Source organism: Phocoena phocoena, chromosome 13 (genome assembly GCF_963924675.1).
Source record: "Phocoena phocoena chromosome 13, mPhoPho1.1, whole genome shotgun sequence".
Taxonomy (NCBI): domain Eukaryota; kingdom Metazoa; phylum Chordata; class Mammalia; order Artiodactyla; family Phocoenidae; genus Phocoena; species Phocoena phocoena.
Genome location: NC_089231.1, coordinates 41,529,769 through 41,550,819, shown reverse-complemented (window position 1 = coordinate 41,550,819; position 21,051 = coordinate 41,529,769). Strand labels below are relative to the sequence as shown.

At 38.1% G+C, this 21,051-nt stretch overlaps 1 protein-coding gene across 4 annotated transcripts in view; it reads right to left on the bottom strand.

The window, feature by feature from the left end:
• Positions 1-20,046, bottom strand: part of NOL4 (nucleolar protein 4) — a 394,072-nt gene extending 374,026 nt beyond the window's left edge. For 2 of the 4 annotated variants that reach the window (XM_065889362.1, XM_065889364.1), the window contains exon 1: positions 19,753-20,046. In XM_065889362.1, the coding sequence (XP_065745434.1) occupies positions 19,753-20,013 (261 nt within the window). In that variant the 5' untranslated portion in view covers positions 20,014-20,046. The remainder of the gene's footprint in view (positions 1-19,752) is intronic. The other 2 variants (XM_065889363.1, XM_065889365.1) reach the window with 1 other exon arrangement.
• Positions 20,047-21,051: the final 1,005 nt, after the last annotated feature.

Below are 21,051 nucleotides of genomic sequence, written 5' to 3'. Positions count from 1 at the left end.
TATCACCGATGAATACAGATGCAAAAATCGTCAACAAAATACTAGCAAACAGAAGCCAACAACACATTAAAAGGATCATACACCATGATCAAGTGGGATTTATCCCAGGGATGCAAGGATTCTTCAATATAGGCAAATCAATCAACGTGATACACCACATTAACAAATTGAATAAGAAACACCATATGATCATCTCAATAGATGCACAAAAAGCTTTTGACAAAATTCAACACCCATTTATGATAAAAACTCTCCAGAAACTGGGCACAGAGGGAGCCTACTTCAACATAATACAGGCCATATATGACAAACCCATAGCAAACATCATTCTCAATGGTGAAAAACTGAAAGCATTTCCTCTAAGATCAGGAGCAAGACAAGGATGTCGGCTCTCACCACTATTATTCAACATAGTTTTGGAAGTTCCAGCCATGGCAATCAGAGAAGAAAAAATAAAAGGAATACAAATTGGAAAAGAAGGAGTAAAACTGTCACTGTTTGCAGATGACATGATACTATACATAGAGAATCCAAAAATGCCACCAGAAAACTACTAGAGCCAATCAATGAATTTGGTAAAGTTGCAGGATACAAAATTAATGCACAGAAATCTCTTGCATTCCTATACACTAATGATGAAAAATCTGAAAGAGAAATTAAGGAAACACTCCCTTTTACCATTGCAACAAAAAGAATAAAATACATAGGAAAAAACCTACCTAGGGAGACAAAAGACCTATATGCAGAAAACTATAAGACACTGATGAAAGAAATTAAAGATGATACCAACAGATGGAGAGATATACCATGGTCTTGGATTGGAAGAATCAATATTGTGAAAATATACTACCCAAAGCAATCTACAGATTCAATGCAATCCCTATTAAATTACCAATGGGATTTTGTACGGAACTAGAACAAAAAATCTTAAAATTTGTATGGAGACACAGAAGACCCCGAATAGCCAAAGCACTCTTGAGGGGAAAAAAGGGAGCTGGAGAAATCAGACTCCCTGACTTCAGACTATATTACAAAGCTACAGTAATCAAGACAATATGGTACTGGCACAAAAACCGAAACATAGATCAAGGGAACAAGATAGAAAGCCCAGAGATAAACCCACGCACCTGTGGTCAACTAATCTATGACAAAGGAGGCAAAGATAAACAATGGAGAAAAGACAGTCTCTTCAATAAGTGGTGCTGGGAAAATTGGACAGCTACATGTAAAAGAATGAACTTAGAACATTCCCTAACACCATGCACAAAAATAAACTCAAAATGGATTCGAGACCTAAATTTAAGACAGGATACTATAAAACTCTTATAGGAAAACATAGGAAGAACACTCTTTGACATAAATCACAGCAAGTTCTTTTATGATCCACCTCCTAGAGTAACGGAAATAAAACTAAAAATAAACAAATGGGACCTAATGAAATCTCAAAGCTTTTGCACAGCAAAGCAAACCATAAACAAGACGAAAAGACAACCCTCAGAATGGGAGAAATTATTTGCAAATGAATCAACACACAAAGGATTAATCTCCAAAATATATAAACAGCTCCTGCAGCTCAATATTGAAAAATGAACAACCGTATCCGAAAATGGGCAGAAGACGTAAATAGACATTTCTCCAAAGAAGACATACAGATGGGGGAGAAGCACATGAAAAGCTGCTCAGCATCACTAATTATTAGAGAAATGCAAATCAAAACTACAATGTGGTATCACCTCACACCAGTTAGAATGGGCATCCTCAGAAAATCTACAAACAACAAATGCTAGAGAGGGTGTTGAGAAAACAGGGTGTTGCCTGTTGGTGGGGATGTAAATTGATACAGCCACTATGGAGAACAGTATGATGGTTCCTTAAAAAAAGTAAAAACAGTTCCTTAAAAAAAGGGCTTCCCTGGCGGCACAGTGGTTGAGAGTCCGCCTGCCAATGCAGGGGACACAGGTTCGTGACCCGGTCCGGGAAGATCCCACATGCCGTGAAGCGGCTGGGCCCGTGAGCCGTGGCCGCTGAGCCTGTGCGTCGGGAGCCTGTGCTCCACAACGGGAGAGGCCACAACAGTGAGAGGCCTGCATATTGCAAAAAAAAAAACCACACCTAAAAACAGAGCTACCATACAACCCAGCAATCCCACTACTGGGCATATACCCAGAGAAAACCATAATTCAGAAAGGTACATGCACCCCAATATTCATTGCAGCACTATTTACAGTAGCCAGGTCATGGTAGCAACCTAAATGCCCATCGACAGACGAACAGATAAAGAAGATGTGGTACATATATACAATGGACTATTACTCAGCCATAAAAAGGAACGAAATTGGGTCATTTGTTGAGACGTCGATGGATCTGGAGACTGTCATACAGAGTGAAGTAAGTCAGAAAGAGAAAAACAGATATCGGATATTAACACATGTATGTGGAACCTAGAATAATGGTACAGATGATCCGGTTTGCAGGGCAGAAATTGAGACACAGATGTAGAGAACAAACATATGGACACCAAGGGGGGAAAGCTGTGGGGGAGTGGGGATGGCGGTGTGATGAATTGGGTGATTGGGATTGACATGTATACACTGATGTGTATAAAATTGATGACTAAGAACCTGCTGCATGAAAAAATAAATTTTAAAAATTCAAAAATTAAAAAAAAATACAGGACAAATTAAAAAGAGGGATTAGGGAGCTGGAGGAGTCTCAGTATCCTTTCTCTGTCTCTGTGTCTCTTTCTTTCTCACACTCACACCCACAGACACACACACACACAGCTTTCTGCCTGGAAAGCAGCATGTCTACCAGAACTAGAGCTGCTCCAACAAATGAGGATGAAAGGTATATTACAAATGGCAAATAGGAAAATAGGAGCCTTGATTCTTATGACATCAGGATTTTGCCACGTCATCCCTTGACTATCTACCTTTAGACCTTTTTTTGAATGAGAGAAAAAAATCTTCTGCTTGTTTGAAGAATGAACACAGTGTGACAAGTGCTAATAAGGCAGCATAAACAATATATACCTCTCCTCGTTACATCCTGCCTCATCTGACTCCACTCTGTACAGTTCTGACTCAATAAAAATGCTATTTGTTGAGAAATAAAATGGCTCTCAAGAAAACCTACATCTGTGTATACATAATACACAAATATAACACCCTATTGCTCCACAATCCCATACATGATCTCGTTCTCAGGTTCTCTGCAACAAGAGGAGAATCTATACCTCTTGAGAGTGAGTTCTAGACTTTATCGAAAATAATCTCAGCCAGTGATTAGTTCTTCTGGTCCGCAATAAGCATTTGTAATCCACTGGTCCATACAGCAATCTTTATAATAAAATTCTTTATAATACTTGTCTTATATAATTGCTTTGCATTTCAGTTTTCTGTGGTTCCCTAATGCTTCGATTTTTATAATTTTGAATATATGTACTATATTTCAAAGTAATCATTTGGTTTATATGAGGAGACTTTTGAAATGTATTATGGTCAAACTCTCTCCTGGATAATAGGTAAGACAAAGAATGGATGAAGGAAAAAATCAGTCCCTACCCTTCCCTTGGCTATTTGTGTTCTATTCTAGAGCCATGAGCTTCTCCTCAAACATCTTATTTTCCTGAATCTTTTCACATAATTAATAAACTCTAAGACACCTTCATATTCTCCCTAGGCATAGGTGATACTTCAGCACTGTATTTATTGGGAAAAGGAGGAGATGACGATGACAAAAAGGGGAAAAATTATTATTTAAATTCTTGGTTGTCTGAAACTGACACATGAATCACATGTATTGACTCATTTAATCATCACAATAACCATGTGAAATAGCTATCATTTACTCTCCTTACTTAACATATGTTAGAACTTTTGAAGTGTTAACTGATCTCTTCCATTTGACTTTCTATGTGTATCTTGTTCCTTTCCCCAAATTGGGTTGTTAGGGCTATCCATAGTGACTCCCCTGGGGAAAGGTTGTGATGATGACACACATTGTTTAAAAACATTCAAGTCTCGGATTTTCAGTTTCAAAAGTTTACTTGGACTTGCAAGAGTCTGAGCTTTGGAGCTTTAGAAACCTAAAGCCTGGAGACCCATCACATAATTTGTATGCCATAAGAAACAGACCTGAATAAATGCTGAAAAAGTAATAAACAATTTCACACTTCCTATGAGATAACAATTCTCTCAGTGGGTGAAGACAGACACAGAGGAAAATGTAAGCTGCATATTCATGAGTTCCTGAGAAATTCCCTGCTGTCTATGCCTCCCTAAAGTCTAAGCCTAAGAGTTTTGAGAAGCTAAACCCAGATAGCTTTGGGAATTCCTGAAATGCCAAATATAATAGGTGGGTGGCTTGTTTTTAAATCTTTTTCTGCATCTGACATAGTTTGTGAGCAACAGAACAGAGACAGCCAAATGGGATGCATATTAGTGTGAGACAGTCTCACAAGTTCCCGAGAGCAGGTGAACTCATCCCATGATATCAAGAAAGACACTCATGCAGCTCAATATTAAAAAAACAAACAACCCAATCAAAAAATGGGCAGAAGATGTAAATAGACATTTCTCCAAAGAAGACATACAGACGCCAAGAGGCACATGAAAAGCTTCTCAACATCACTAATTATTAGAGAAATGCACATCAAAACTACAGTGAGGTATCACTTCACACCGTCTAGAATGGGCATCATCAGAAAATCTACAAACAACAAATGCTAGAGAGGGTGTGGAGAAAAGGGAACCCTCTTGCACTGTTGGTGGGAATGTAAACTAATACAGCCACTATGGAGAACAGTATGGAGGTTCCTTAAAAAACTAAAAATAGAACTATCATATGACCCAGCAATCCCATTACTGGGCATATAACCTGAGAAACCATAATTCAAAAAGCATCATGTACCACAATGTTCATTGCAGCTCTATTTACAATAGCCAGGACATGGAAGCAACCTAAATGCCCATTGATAGACAAATGGAAAAGAAGATGTGGTACATATATACAATGGAATACTACTCAGCCATAAAAAGGGACGAAATTGGGTCATTGGTAGAGACATGCATGGACCTAGAGACTGTCATACAGAGTGAAGCAAGTCAGAAAGAGAAAAACAAATATCGTATACTAACGCATATATGTGGAATCTAGAAAAATGGTACAGATGAACCAGTTTGCAAGGCAGATATAGAGGCACAGATGTAGAGAACAAACATATGGACACAAGGGGGCAAAGCAGGGTGGGGGGTGCGGGTGGGATGAATTGGGAGATTGGGATTGACATATATACACTAACATGTATAAAATAGATAACTAATAACCTGCTGTATAAAAAAATAAATAAAATAAAATTCAAAAAATAAGACAACAAAATACCTAAGAAAGTCCCGTATTTGCATATTCCCTATATTCAGAAGCAAAGTGAACCACATTACCAATCTACATGACAGGTGTAAATTGAATGGGGAAATGTACATCTCAGCAGACACCGTTACCATCATCAGATAAACAAGGCCCAGCTACCTCTCACTCTAAGGGTGTGAAACTACATGAACCATCCTCATTCCTCAGAACCCCAGGCAAAGGGGTATTTTAGACTTACTGAGATTTTTAGGAATTAACTAAAATTAAGTTTCTGCTTTCATTTGCTCTTCTTTATCTAGTTCCTTAGGTGGAAGCTTACAGTATTATTTTGAGACATTTCATCTTTTGTAATATAAGCATTTACAACCATAAATTTTCCTCAAAGCCTTGCTTTAGGTTCATCCTGTAAATTTTGATATGCTACACTACCATTTTCATTCTGTTCAAAATATTGTCTAATTTCCTTTGGGATTTCCTCTTTTGCCTATAAATTACTTAAAAAATATGTTGTCTAATCTTTAAATACTTGGGGAATTACCAGATAATTTTCTCTTACTGATTTGTAATTTAAATCTTTGGGTTAGAGAATATCCTTTGTATATTATATATATTTATATGTATCACATCTACATAGATTTTAAAACCCCACAAGACAATGCTATAATTCTTGCTTTCAAGAGTCCTATATATTTTAAAGACTACAGAAGATGAAAAATAGCCTATTTATAATTTCTGTTGCTCTTCCTTTTAATCAAATAAAATAAAAATGGGCAAATTAATTAAATAAATTTTTCAAAAGATAGTTATGGTATAGATACTTGATTAGGTATTTGTAAAGCCATAAAAATAATTATCAAGACTATCGGGAAAATTTTAATAATAATTAAATGAAAAAAGCACAATTCAAAGTTATATTAAACTATTATTATAACCCTATAAAGTATGCTAAGTACCATATTTTAGAAAGCAATTTAATCGGAAGAGAGCAACCAGAACATCAAGGGAACTGGAAATAAGACAGAATGATTGCCTAGAAGGAAGATTTCTAAATGAGTCGGATGACAGACTCCATTTTGTTGCCTCCCTAGTACCCATTTTCCCCTTCCCATCTCAACAGCTCTCCAACGTTCTTTTGGAGATCTCCTCAGTGTATATAAGTTGATTAGATACAGAGGCTCTGAACTCCACCAAAACTGACAAGAGATAATAGTATAAAAACTAAAATTACTTCACTTATACTGAGAAATACAACTTAAATATTCCCAATATTGGCAACAGTTTGACCAGTGCATTCTCTCTTTAGTCTTGTGGGAACCCAAATAATCAAAAGGTAGCTTGTTAAATATGAGTTTAAAGAGGGCATAGTAATCTCACATGACTATGTTAGGTCATTTGGCTCATCTGGATGGAAACATTTTCTTCCATAATAGGGATATACCTTCAGGAAGCACTAAGTTCTTCGTCATCATGACAGTATATTATTTTATCAGCACTGCCAGAATGTGTATCTTTAACTCATATGTCCATGGCTGACAAAACACCACTTACTATAACTTTCTATATTGGTGCATAATGGTCTTGTTATCCTTTGTGAAGTTATCCACTTAACATAGAAAAAGTTAAGTGAAGGACAGGAATAAAGACGCAGACATAGAGAATGGACTTAAGGACTTGGGGTGGGGAGGGGGAAGCTGGGGCAAAGTGATAGTAGCATTGACATATATACACTACCAAACGTAAAATAGATAGCTAGTGGGAAGCAGCAGCATAGCACAGGGAGATCACCTCGGTGCTTTGCGATGACCTAGAGGGGTGGGAGAGAGAGGGTGGGAGGGAGACGCAAGAGGGAGAAGATATGGGGATATATGTATGCATACGGCTGATTCACTTTGTTGTACAACAGAAACTAACACAGTATTGTGAAGCAAAATTAAAAAATAAAATAGATAACTAAAAATACAAAGTTAAAGTTGGAAGGCAGAGAAGATGATATATACACACTTCAATATCAAATTTTCATTTAATACATGCTAATATATAATTATTTGTTAAACTTATAAGACAAAGATCTCTTCTTTACGTATGGGTCTACTGATTGACATTCCAAGTGTATAAGCTCCCCAATAATGCATTGTCTATGTCTATGACTTCTAGTTTCAGTTACTTTAAAGTAGAATGAGAAGTTAGTTATTACTTGTAAAGTAATTGAGGCTGTCAGAAACCTAAGTTTTCTTCTTTTTTTCTCTATTTTTCCTAATTGTTTTTTAGCAATTAACATTTATTTTGAGCCTTTCTAAAGCACTGAATTTAAGTTCATGCACTCAATTCATCAGTTTATGAAATATTTAAATCACAATTATGATAATAATTGAAATTCACTAAATATGATGTGGGAAAAACATAACCAGTAATATGCACACAACTCAATTTTATGTGCACAAGGTATAAGTAACTACAGGGTAGACTACTGTGAATGAATCTGTCCACACCCTGGGAAGAGAGAGTTTTGGTTAATTCACTAGTTAGTGAAGTTCTATGAAGAGATCTTTTATTATATTTTCAAGCAAAATGCCATCTAGCCTTGATTTGAAAATCGCATCTAGCTAGGTCAACTAGTTAGAGCATGGTGTTATTATGACGAAGCTAGACATTAGATCCTCATATATGTCACTTAGCTTTGCCCCATGTTCCTAGATTAAACCCCTAAAGCCCTCTAGCCATCTGGCAACTGCAGTCATGTTCACCTATAAGTATCCTCTCTGTACCCCCTCACACTGGCATCCAACCAAAAGAAAAAGAATAATTTCAGAAATATTGGCCAACCTTATCTCAATGACTACTATCTTTATATATAATATGAGACCCAAATATTCAAATAATATTTTCTGAAAACATATTTTAACTTTTAAAAAGGAAGGAAAATAACTACTAATAACAAAAACACCCACTCTCTGCCTGTAAGACAAGTTATTCTTTCTTATTAGCAAAATGAAGTTTCCAACTTCCTGAACTTATATTCTGAATCTCCTTCTCAACCTGGCAGCTTTCTAACAGCTCTGTAACTGTGAGAATAACTAGCACAGATGAATACTTGATTAAAATTAGGAAGAGTGGAACATAAGAGACTATTGAATGAACCTCAGATAGAGAAAAAAAAAAATCAAAATAAAGATTTTCTCTTCTCAACATAGAGAGGGGAAAATAATTTCCAGTTCCAGCTAATATCTTAACAGAAGAAGATATACCTATTAATATTATTTTCTATATTATATTCCCCAAATACTAGGCAGATCTTCCTTATAAGGTATAGTATTATAACAAAATAATAATTTAAAAATAAAATTATAGAATATTTATTTCTAATAAATGATAATGGATGCTATATTTTGTTATTTTTCTCTATATATTCAGGAATACTTAAACATAAATTAATATAATTATGTGAATAATAATGTCTTTTGATATGCGCACTCCTCTATCTCTATCCTCCCATGAAAAACCTAAAACTGTAAGCCACCTCATATTCTATTTAGGAGACAGAATGGAATATATGATGGAAGACAATGAAATAAAAAGTTTTTAAGTAAACACGTTGAGAAAAATCAAAATAATATACATGTGTATATATATATACCTATGCATATATGTTATTAGGAATATATATATTCCTAATGTGATCATTAAATATTTCAAATGATCTGTTAGAAATTATATATTTCACTAAATTATGGACCATCTCATCAAAAACTATTAAAATGGCAACACATTAGGCATTAGGCAAGAATATCATTTAAATTATTCCCAGTTGTATCTTAAACCACAAATAATATTAGTCAAATATGCTTTTTAGAAAGTTGTTTTAACTGAGCAAATGCTTTTTGGAAAATTTAGACCAAAAAATTATGTATTAGCTTTCTTTTGCTATATAACTGCAAATTGGTGGTTTAAAACTTCACAAACTTACTACCTCACAGTTTCTGTGTGTCCAAAATCCAGCACATTTTAACTGGGTCTTCTGCTCAGGTTCTCTTAAAGCTGAAATCAAGTGTCAGACAGCTGCATTCTTACTTGAAAGCCCAACTAGGGAAAGACCCACTTCCAAGCTTCCTTTGATTGTTGCCAGAATCCGTTCCTTGTGGTTGTAGGACTTAGGTCCCCATTGTTTTGCTAGCTGTTGGCAAAGCATGCTCTCAGCTCCTAGAGGTTGCTCTCAGCTCTTAACCACATGGCCCCCTCTATCTCAGCAACAGAGAACCTCCCTTACATTGAATCCATCTCAGACTTTGAAACGCTCTACTTCTTCTGCTATAAGCCAGGGAAAAAAACTCTGCTTTTAAAAGGTTAATGTGATTAAGTCAGACCCACCTGAAAGAGCCCCCTTTCTTCAAGCTAACTGTGCCATATAACATAACATAATCATGGGAGTGATAGCTCATCATATCCACAGGTTCCACCCACACTCAAAGGGAAGGGAATTAAGTGTGAGGGTTATTTGGGAATTATCTTAGAATCCTGCCTACCACAGTATACAAAAATTGAAGAATCATAGGGAAGGCACTTAGTGGCAGAGACTGGCATGTGGATTTAAAATCACAGAAGTCTGAGCAAGAAACAACTTGGAGTAAGATTTAGAATACTGCCTTAAAGTATAAAACTCCATATTCCAAGTAATATTTGAAACAGTAACTTTACTTTGAAAAGGTCTGTGCTTAAATAAGTATTCTGTATCGATCTCCCCTGGGTTTTCAGAAGGATTTCTCTGGGAAATCTTTGTAGTTGTGGATGTAGTAACAACTAAGAGGTGAAAAATTACTTCTCCTCAACTCCAAAAACAAAACAGTTTATTATAAGATGATTTGATCCATATGCCTTTTAAATGCCTTTAAATCTATTTTTTCTTATATTTCACAAATCCTATTTTTAACATTTTATTGGAATTAACAAATTTGAAATTTTGTACAGCATGATTCAATTACACGACAATATCAAGCTATTGCATTATATTGAGTTACGGCTTGACAATTGGATTTCAATAACTGTATAACATTTATTTATAACTATAATATTTCAAACAATATATTGAACCAAAGAAACTATTTAACTTTTATTCTTTATTCATCTGATTTATATTCTGTAGCATAAACCAAGGAGAGACCTCAAGTCCCTACCTATAAGACCTAAATCATAACATCCCTGCTCAAACACTTGGTAGCTGCCATTCCCTATAGAATGAAGGTCAAACTTTTTAACATGGCAGTAGAGGTTTTCCATGATTTTGTCCCAGCCTACTTTTCCAACTTCAACTTTCACTGTACCCTCACATCAGCTATTCTTGATTGTGTACCATCTCCACAACTTGCCTTTGACGAAATAAACTCTCACCTCAACCAAACCAACAGCAAAAGTGTATAACTGTTTTATGGGTGTCATGGATTTGAATGGCTAAGAAATTATTTTAATATTGTGTTGATTAAGTACAGAGGCACCCCACCCTGTAAGAGAGGAGGTGATATTTTAGCTGAAGTGTAAGGTCTTAACCAAAGTGATTTACTGTGAAGGAACACTGTACTAGGAATTAGAGTAATTGTCTCCAAATTGGCATGTGCACACCCCAGGGAACGCAAGAGATGACCTACTGAGATGAAGAAAAAATATATGTTTATATCTATTTAATATCAGCCTTATATATATTTTTGAACATGTGTTATCTGTTAAGTATTGATACAGAACTATATGTAATTTATAAAAATACACATACTGGGGGAATATTTAATTTTTTTAATTATTGGAATGCATTATTTTAAAAGTTTGGAGACCAAAGCAAGGACTTTGGAATCCCACTGAAATAGTTTCTTATCCCAGTTCTAACACTTAGAAGCTGTGTGACTTTAGAAAGTTATCTTAACTGAAACCACAATTTTCTCAAGTATGTAATGAAAAGTGTTCATACTGTAGGGCTATTGTGAATATTAAAAGGGACTTTTTTTAAAGGTATTAGCCCAATCTTTAACCAATATATATTAAGAACTTGATAAATGTAAAACATTATTATAACATTATTATTAATCATTACATTCAATACTTGCTATTGCCTAAAGAAAAAACATGCTTGTTAAAGAACTCTAGATGACAAGTCACTAGTTTCTCAGCCTTAAAAAGAGCCCATCCTTGTGCCCTGTTGGTGGGACTATAAGATGGTATAACTGTTAAGGAAAACAGTATGGAAGTTCCTGAAAAAATTAAAAATAGAACTACTATGTGATCCAGCAATCCCACTTGTGGGTATACATCCGAAAGAATTGAAAGCAGGGTCTTGAAGGGACATCCTTCACACGCCCATTTTCATAGCAGCACTATTTTCAACAGCCAAAGGTGGAAGCAACCCAATGTCCGTTGACAGATGAATAAACAAAATGTGGTAAATACATACAATAGCATGTTATTCAGCCTTTAAAAGGAAGGAAATCCTGTCACACACTTTAACATGGATGAATATTGAGGACATTATGCTAAGTGAGATAATCAATCACAAAAAGACAAACATTGAGTAGTTCCACTTATATGAGGTATCAAAAGTAGTCAGATTCACGGAAACAGAAAGTACAGTGGTGGTTACCAGGGGCTGGAGGGAAGGGCAAAAGGGAAACTGCTGTTTATTGGGTCTAGAGTTTCAGTTTTACAAGATGAAAACGTTCTGGAGATCTGTTGCACAACAATGTACATATACTATTGCACCATACACGTATACATGTAAAAATGGAAAATATATATTATGTGTTTTTTACCACAATTAAAAAAAATAATTATAATTTTTTTAAAAAGAGTTCCCAGTATGGCTATAAAACTAGTTGTGTGGTGGTAAATAAGAAGTTCCCATCTGTGGTATTGGGCTGGGAGGTGGTTTTCATTTATTCCATTAATACTGAGCACCAGTGACGTATTACACACTGCGCACTCCCTTCCTTCAAAAGATGCTTTGGAAAAATTACCAAATTATCAAGCAATAGACATACTATTGGTATGGTATGGTGTGGTAAGAATATGGTCGGTCAATTCAAGAGATATTAAGTTGGTAGAATCAACAATACACTGTCAAGTACTGACTATAAGGAGGGACGAAAAGGGAGAAATCAAGCATATCACACAGATTTTTCGCTTGGATAGGTAAGCAAATTGTGTTGCCATCCATGGAAAAAAAATTTTTTAAGAATTTTTTTTTTGAAAGAGGTCAGCTTGGAGGACCTAGGATGGGGGAATGGAGAGAAGAGAAATTCATTTTTGAATTTGTTTAATTTTAGGTGCTTTGGAATATATTGATGGAATCATGTAGTAGAAAACCCAAAACACAGATCTGAACCCCAGAAGACGTGCAGTAAGTCCCCAGAACAGAGACACAACTGAAGCCATGGACATGAGTATCATTACTCAGGAGAAAGAAAGAGTGAGAAAAGGAATTCAAGACATACCTTAGTGAAATTATTTAATTTCAAGGATGCCTGAGTAAACAATCCATAAAATCTGGAAAACAGGTTTGCCTTAGATTTTAACAGAGCTAACACACTATCTATAATGTCTGGTGGAAAGAGTGAAATGAAGAAATGACACCTAGCTAAGGTTGCTCTTTAGGTACAAAGACAAAAGACAAATATTTTCAATTGCATATAAACCTTAAAGAATAGAACAGAGGAACTCTTCTATAGGAAAAAAAAAAAAAGATGATCAGGGATCACAGTTAATCAACTGAAGAATCAAAGAATTTAGAAGTAAAGAAAACCAGGTAAAAGAATGGATGATAAGCATTTAAGTACAGCAAAGGAAAATATCAATAATTGTAAGAAGCAAATTACGTACTATAACATAAATATAGAAAACCTTGAGAGTAAAAGCAATTAGACAATATAACTGATATAATACAATCAGATATATAACAATTATAATATAATCAATGTAATCAATTATACACAGGGAGGTAGTAATAAGGAGGTGAGAAGTGAAAATATATTTGTCTCTTACCTACCATTGGAGAAAGTCAATTATATGGTATAAAACTGAAGTCTGTAGTTAAAAAATAAATGTAATTCACTCTCAATGTTTTTCTTAATCTTTTCTATTAATTTTAGGAATAAATACCTCTGTGAAGAAGCCTTTATTAGCAATTTTTTGAATTTTGTGTATTTCTTTTTCTTTTGTTGTATTTTGGTAATATTATATTTTATTCTTCTTACTTAAATTAGCATATAATTACCATACTAGTTTCAGAAAATTACTTTTCCTGATCCATATACAGTATCACTATCAATCAATATGTCTCATCTTCTTTTGGCATATATGTTTAGAGGGACAGCTATAATCATGTTCAAAATTAGCTAATGGTGGTTATATCTGGGCAGGAGATTAGCATGAATTTTTAGCATTTTTTTCCTTTTCCCTTAGATTTTTGAAATAATGAGAATGTATCACTTTTAAGAAGACAAAGTCATTTTTATTTTCTAAAAATGGAGTAGGCAGAATAAATATGTGAAAAACACATTAATACACACATACATATATGTATCTTGTATTTTAACTCTGTTACAGTGTGATTTTTACTTCAGAACACAAATTATAATTACATCATGGTGTTCTTGCTTTGTTAATACTTAGAACATCTTCTGTTTTTATAGTATTTACTACGTGCCAGGCATATGCTATATATGCTCTATGTTTAGGATGATTAATTATGATTATTAATTCTTATCCCAAACTAATTAGGCAAGTAATATTATGTAAATTTACAAAGAAGAAACTGTGTCTTTAGTTAAGAAACTTCCCCTAATTAACAGGTTCAATAAATGTCAAATCCAGGATTTAAATCTTGCTCTAAAATCTATACCCTGCCCACTATAACATGTTTCCTGCCATCCATGCCATCCATGTTATCTTGTTATCCCAGGACTATGAAAATAAACGTAACCTAAAACACATTAGATTCACTTTAATTTTCCCAGTTAGATATAAAAAGTCTTGGCAAGTACAACAGCTATTAGTGAAAGGTCTTTATGATCTTGACATGGAGATGGAAACTTTAGAAGTTTCCACATCCCTGAATTTCCTTCCTCATCTTTCCTTTATCCTACGCAAAAAGTCTAGAGTTAAAATCTTGACAAGCAGAATCTCCGCTGGCTCAGGAGGTTTCTAGAAGGAATATATATGAGTGCCGAGTCTTGCCCCTCACCTCCACTATAGTTACTAGCAAGACAAGGAAGAACCAATGGAAAAGTCAAGGGCTGGTATCTTCGGAAGTAAGTGTGGGATAGTCCTCATATACTAAGAGGGTCTGATTTCCTCCTAAAATTCAGGGGAGGGCTTCCCTGGTGGCGCAGTGGTTGAGAGTCCGCCTGCCGATGCAGGGCCCACGGGTTCGTGCCCCGGTCCGGAAGGATTCTGCGTGCCGCAGAGAGGCTGGGCCCGTGGGCCGTGGCCGCTGAGCCTGCGCGTCCGGAGCCTGTGCTCCGCAACGAGAGAGGCCACAACAGTGAGAGGCCCGCGTACCGCAAAAAAAAAAAAAAAATTCAGGGGGGTTATCTCTACAAGCCTTTTGCCCCTTAATCCTCACGGCCAACTGGCCTCTAGTAAAGGTACCCACATTCCCTGAGAGCCTTAAGGAGGCGCTGTGCTAGGGACTTGCCATGGATGACTTATCCCTCCCAACAAACCACAAGGAACCACTTAAGTCAGCTTATAAACCACAATGCTGAGAATCATACTTGGGATCTCTTTAACCCTCCCCCCACCAGAGACCTATGGTAGAGAGTGTCCCAAAATACTTAAATGAAGAAAAAAAAATGCATTGGTCATCAATAGCAATTCCCACTAGTATGGAAGTATTAAGAGATAAGCAAAAAATTGCTCATATCTCAGTAACTACTATTATGATTTGTCTCTGTATCAGAGTTACAAAGTATCATCATGTATAGCTGGCATGTCCCTCAGCTTTGTTTTCTATAATTTCTATAGCAAATTTCAGATCAAGGCCCAATACATATGTTGTGTGCCTCAGGCATGGGGGGTTAGGCCAAGTGGAAATGTATACAGACTCCTTATGTACTATTTCCTTCACTCTGACGTGGTATAAAAATTAACAAAAAACCATAGAGAACTAAAAAAACAGTAACTGGTTATGAACCAGTCTATGAATATTCATTCTAATCACTGTACAATAATCAATTAGTATACACAGCAAGAAAATATGAAATTTGAGGCTACAGATTGCAGAACTGAATAAATCATCATGTTTAAATGACATAACTAGAGATAATGCATTTTCTTTTCTGGATGAAAGATTCATTTATGTTTCCTAGTGGAATAAATAAAGGGGAAAAATACACATGAATGGTAAAAAAAAAATTAAGCCAAAGTGTCTGTTCCTACAAATGCAGATCAAGAAAAGCATTGCTCACATTATTTGATTTTACAGTTTGGATATTCATTACCTTGTTTTCTTAAGACTGAAAAAAAAAAAAAAGAAATGTGAGTTTACTGAATTTCCTAATGTTTTATACAATGCAGTCAACTTTTAAAAAAATACACGTTAGGGGCTTCCCTGGTGGCGCAGTGGTTGGGAGTCCGCCTGCTGATGCAGGGGACGCGGGTTCATGCCCTGGTCCAGGAAGATCCCACATGCCGCGGAGCGGCTGGGCCCGTGAGCCATGGCCGCTGAGCCTGCGCTCCGAAGCCTGTGCTCCGCAACGGGAGAGGCCACAGCAGTGCGAGGCCCGAGTACCGCAAAAAACAAACAAACAAACAAACAAAAAAACACGTTAACACATTAACAATATTACTAACGAAAAGTTGTAATGAAGTTTCTGGTTCTTTTCTAAGTTCACCTTTCCTAATATCAAGTGGTAGAATGTGCTCTGGTGCTTTACATTTTAAATGTGATGTTTCAACTAATGTTGCCAGAAACAAAATGTCAATGAGGATGCAAAGCTTCTAAAAACAAACTAAACTAGAACTATCAAAGACATAAAATAGAGTAACCATAGTAATGCTAATTTTAAACAGTTACTGATTAAACATTTTTTTCCTAATCAATGTCAGGCATTTGCTATATCTTTTTCAGAACTGTTTTTAAGTTATTCATAATTTTATACTTCTAAATTTCTCACACCTTTAATGAAGGAACATAAAAATAATAGTGGTAGCGTGGAAAAGAACTTAGATGCAATGCTCTGCAAACCTTACATATGTGTGTGTGTATGCGTGCACACATTCCCACTCCAGACCTAAAATGGCTGAGTTGCAGGATATTGTTGCTTGGCGACCAAACAGTATCTCCTCAGCCACACAGTAATCTAAACAGTGACAGATATGTCTCCTCAGTTTTAGGCATGTCCAGGACAAACATTAAAGGGCATGTTTATCTTCTCCAATATTCCACATTTTTAAGTCAGTTGTCACTTGCTTGATTTTATCATCAGTTATATCTAGGCTTCGGGGGGGAAAGTATTTGCAAACCTACATATGTTATTTTGGAAAAACAAGAGGTAGAACCAAGCTTCTTTCAGACTGAAAGATAGTCCTGTTTCAGTTAAGTCTGTGTGGTGTCTGCTCTCTTCTAGTCCGACCTCCCAGTTGCTATCAGTCTCCCTTTCTTTCATCAAACACAAGAAGTTAATTAGCCCCAGCCTGTCCTCTCCCCTTCTCTCTTTCCCTTTTTGCAGTAGTAATGATGTCTAATTACCGGCAACAGTGGGTTACTGAAACACCAGGCGCAAATCTCTCTCAATGACAGCAAAGCCAGCCATGAACCTTCAAGCCTCAAAAAGCTAGCATGATTCTTAAGTCTACTTGAAAATACCATTCAAATACAGTACTTTCTTTCAACCGATATATGCCTTTGAATGGAAAGAAAAAGATATTCTTTGTCTTTCTGGTGACTGCACTCCTGTTATCATAAAGAAAAAACATATTTTTAAGGAAAAATATTTTGAGATGTGGGGAAACACATGATAAAAGGGGATCTTTATTTTTTAACTCATTGAAATGATGATTGGCTGCCTCTCAGAGAAGGAGGAGCCTATAATTCTATGTCAGGAGCAGCATAAAAATTTCATAAACAGCAATAGGAGAGTTCATGAATTAAAAACATCTGCAACATTTCCAAACGGGTCTGAATGAAGATCAGAGCTCTTAAATACTACACGGGAAACCATTATCCAAGAACATCACCTGAAGGGTTACATTTTCTCCCCTAACTATATGGAATCCTTACTGAAAAGAGACACACGTGTTACTTTATTATTAACCCTGGAGTTGTTACTCTATATTAGATGTCTTAGCAGCAATTCTTTAACAACTCTGCATTAATTTTTCAATGAAAATATGGTATCTGAGCATGTGAATGCTGGTTTGAATTACTGGCATCCATGTTTATCTTAGCGCCTCTACAACCATTACAGAATTTATGTTAGAATTTTGAATTAATGTTTTAAAAAGGCACACCTGTTTATACATACAGTGGATGTAACCAAATCCATGCAAGTATAAACTCACTGGTGCAATACACAAGTGAAGCTATCTGACACGTAAACAGAGGTACCTAAGCGTAACATAAAAAATGAAAAGCAAACTCCCAAGCTAGCAATTTAAAAAGACATAGAATTATTAAATAATATTCAGGTAAATATATCTTAAATGATTATTATATTCATCAATTAGCCCCGTATTGCCCAAAGGAAAATACATTCACATGCTGTGCATTCTAATTTACTTTGTCTAACAGTAAGTTATTTTTTAAAATCAGGTTCTTCATGTTACTCCCAATGCAAATGAATCAAAGCACTTCATTCTCTGTGACAGACTTCTGGCTCATCCAGATGTAAATAAATCTCAGTTCATCCGTGCTCATTACTTAGTAAAGCAATCTCACCATTGTCTTTAGCAATGCCACATGTTAAAAGAGAAGGCTGTATTTATAGATCGACCTTCTAGAAACCTTCCAACAATGGTACATTTTTTTAAAAAACATCAGAACTTTTATGTGTGTTTCCATTTCACCTTTATTTCCATGTCCCATTTTCCATATAAATTTCGAGAGAAATATACTCCCTTCAAACAACTACCCCTAATTAATCTCAAGAAACCATAAACTGCTTTCCAAACATAAAAGAGTCCTCCAAATAATCCTTTGAAAAACCTTTCATGCACATATTTCCAATTGAATATACCTCCGTTTGATAGAGAAGAATAGCTTTCAAGGCATCTCGTTTCTAGCATCCTCCAGGAATACTGCACGAGAAACAGTGGCCAGTAAGGAAGGGAGGAAAAGGAGCAAATGCTCAAGAAACCCGAAAGCGAGGCAAAAATGTACAGGATGCCAGATACCCTCCCCCACCCCTACTCCAGACGAGTACCCACCTAGCATGATGAAGAAAGAGGTCTTACGGATCTGATCTGCAATCCTACTTGTAGCCCACAATTCCCATCTCCTTAAAAAGGAAATTAACGCTGCCGCCGCTCCCCAGCCTCACAGGCTTCTGCCTAGTAGGCTGAGGTATACTGAGCTCTCAATGCCAGCGCCTGGGCTTAGAGCTTTGTGGCCATGAGACTAGAGCCATCCCAGAATAAGGAACAAATACGTACACCACTTGACTGCGCCCAAACCCATCTCGCTTTGTTGTTCATCATGTAGCTGCGGCTTTATTTGTGAAAGGGGGAAGTGAGGAAGGGAATGGGGGAAATAGGAGGAGTGAATCTCCAGGACCTTATCTACAATCTAAATAGTCGTGGTAAGATCTCCGGGAGTGATAAAGGCGATCGGACAGCCCGGTGTCTCCCAATAGCGGCTGTCTAACAATAAAACCTGATAGTGTCCGGGGGAAAACCCCACATCCACGACCAGCGCCACGTTTGGGCTTTGTGCCAATAAGGAGACACTGTAGACTATCGATCAGAATCGTCTATTATCAGAGCGTGCGTCTGGGGTTCCAGCGTGGCCTTTATGAGCGGTGGCGAAGGCGGGACACGCGCCAGGCGCCCAGCGAAGGACGTGGGACAATGGCCCAGCCCGAGGACGCGGGACGCCGCCCGACCAGGGGATGGAAGCTCCAGTAGCGGGTCCGGGAGCCCGGAGGCCAGGAGGGCTGCGCGCTCTGAAGGTGCGCTGCCGCTTTAAAATAAAGGACCACAAAGACTCCACGTTGGGGGAAACGCGCCTGGCTCACGCGACTGGGGACGACTTGGGGAGGGGGCTGAGAAGGGTAGGGGCAAACAAGCCAACGGTGGCTCACGGCTCCCCCTTTCTCCCCCCACCCCGCCGCCCCCCCCCCCCCCCCCCCCCCCCCCCCCGCCAGCGCCGGGCTGCTCGGGCAGACGAATAACAGAGGAAGGCGAGTCACTCACCGTGGTCTTGACCGGCACGTAGAGCACTTGCTTTGCGCCGCCGCCCCCGCGGACCTCATCCGGCTGGCCCAGCTGGAAACCCTTCGATTTGACCCAGAATTTAAATTTGGCGTTGTCCGTGGAGCTCGACTCGCAGCCGTTGAGGAGCTGGACGATCCGCTCGTATTTTTTACGGGTCACCGTCTTGGTCTTGCCTGAGTCCCCGTAAGTCCTGAGGCACCAGTCCTGGAACTGGCGGTACATGTCGCGCTCACTCTCCATGTTCCCCGCTCCCGGCCGCCGGCCGGATGCTCCCAGCGCACTTCGCACCTGTTCACCCCGGGCTCATGAAAAATGCAGCTCCCGCCACGATGTAGGGACGCGAGGTCCCGGCCGCCGCCAGAGCCTGCCTCGGGTGGAGGCGGGGGGGAATGGGGAGAGGGGAGGAGGGTCGGTTGGGCACCAGCGATCAATGCCCTGTGCTACCAAGTCTCTGGTTCGTTCGTAATTGCGACGGATGTCTTGGATGCTTTTCTCGTCTTCTTAGTGATGGGTCTCTTTAATACTGTAGGAGTAGGACCATCCTAACAGCATCTGGCCCGGAGGAGCTGGGTTTTGAATAATTGAAATCCCATTCCTTGGTTTATCAAAAACCCACTATTGACTTGGGGTGGTCCCTCGACGCCTCGCCCGGGGCTGTGTCCGGGGCAGGCAGGTGGAGCGCAGCGCCGCCTCCCCGCGCGAGCCCCAGAAGCTTCCCCAGCCTCCGGCCCCACGGTCCAGGAGCGAGGGCTGCACCTCTCTCAAAAGCAGCTGCCCGGCCGAGCGCCTGAGAGCGCGCTCCAGGGTCCTGTTCCGCTTCGGCCTTTCCCTGCGTGGGGCGTTCAGGGACTAGAAAGAAAGTTCTTACCTGTCATGTTGTTAAACCTATCAAATCCTGCTACACAGGAAATTTTTTAAGGTATTTTTAAAGCGGCATACAATGTCATTTCTTCAGATGCATTAAGGCTAAATTCCAGTCCCGGAGGTAGGTTCCAGGAGTTAAGTCCCAGAATTAGCAAAGCATTCACGAAGATTTGGCCATAGTTCTATAGGATAGCCTGTGGTACCCCAAACAGATATCCGTTCCAGGGGGATGTGGGTAAAAGAAGGCAGGCCGCTGGCGGCGGGTCTCCCGGATAATGATGGGGTCCCCAGACAGGACTCTGGTCTCTGGCGAACTGGGTACAAGGCATAGAAGTAAGTTTATGATACAGATGCTTAAAACCCTTTGCATGAAATTAGAATATAGCGAGGTATCATTTTCCCATTGCTTGGTTA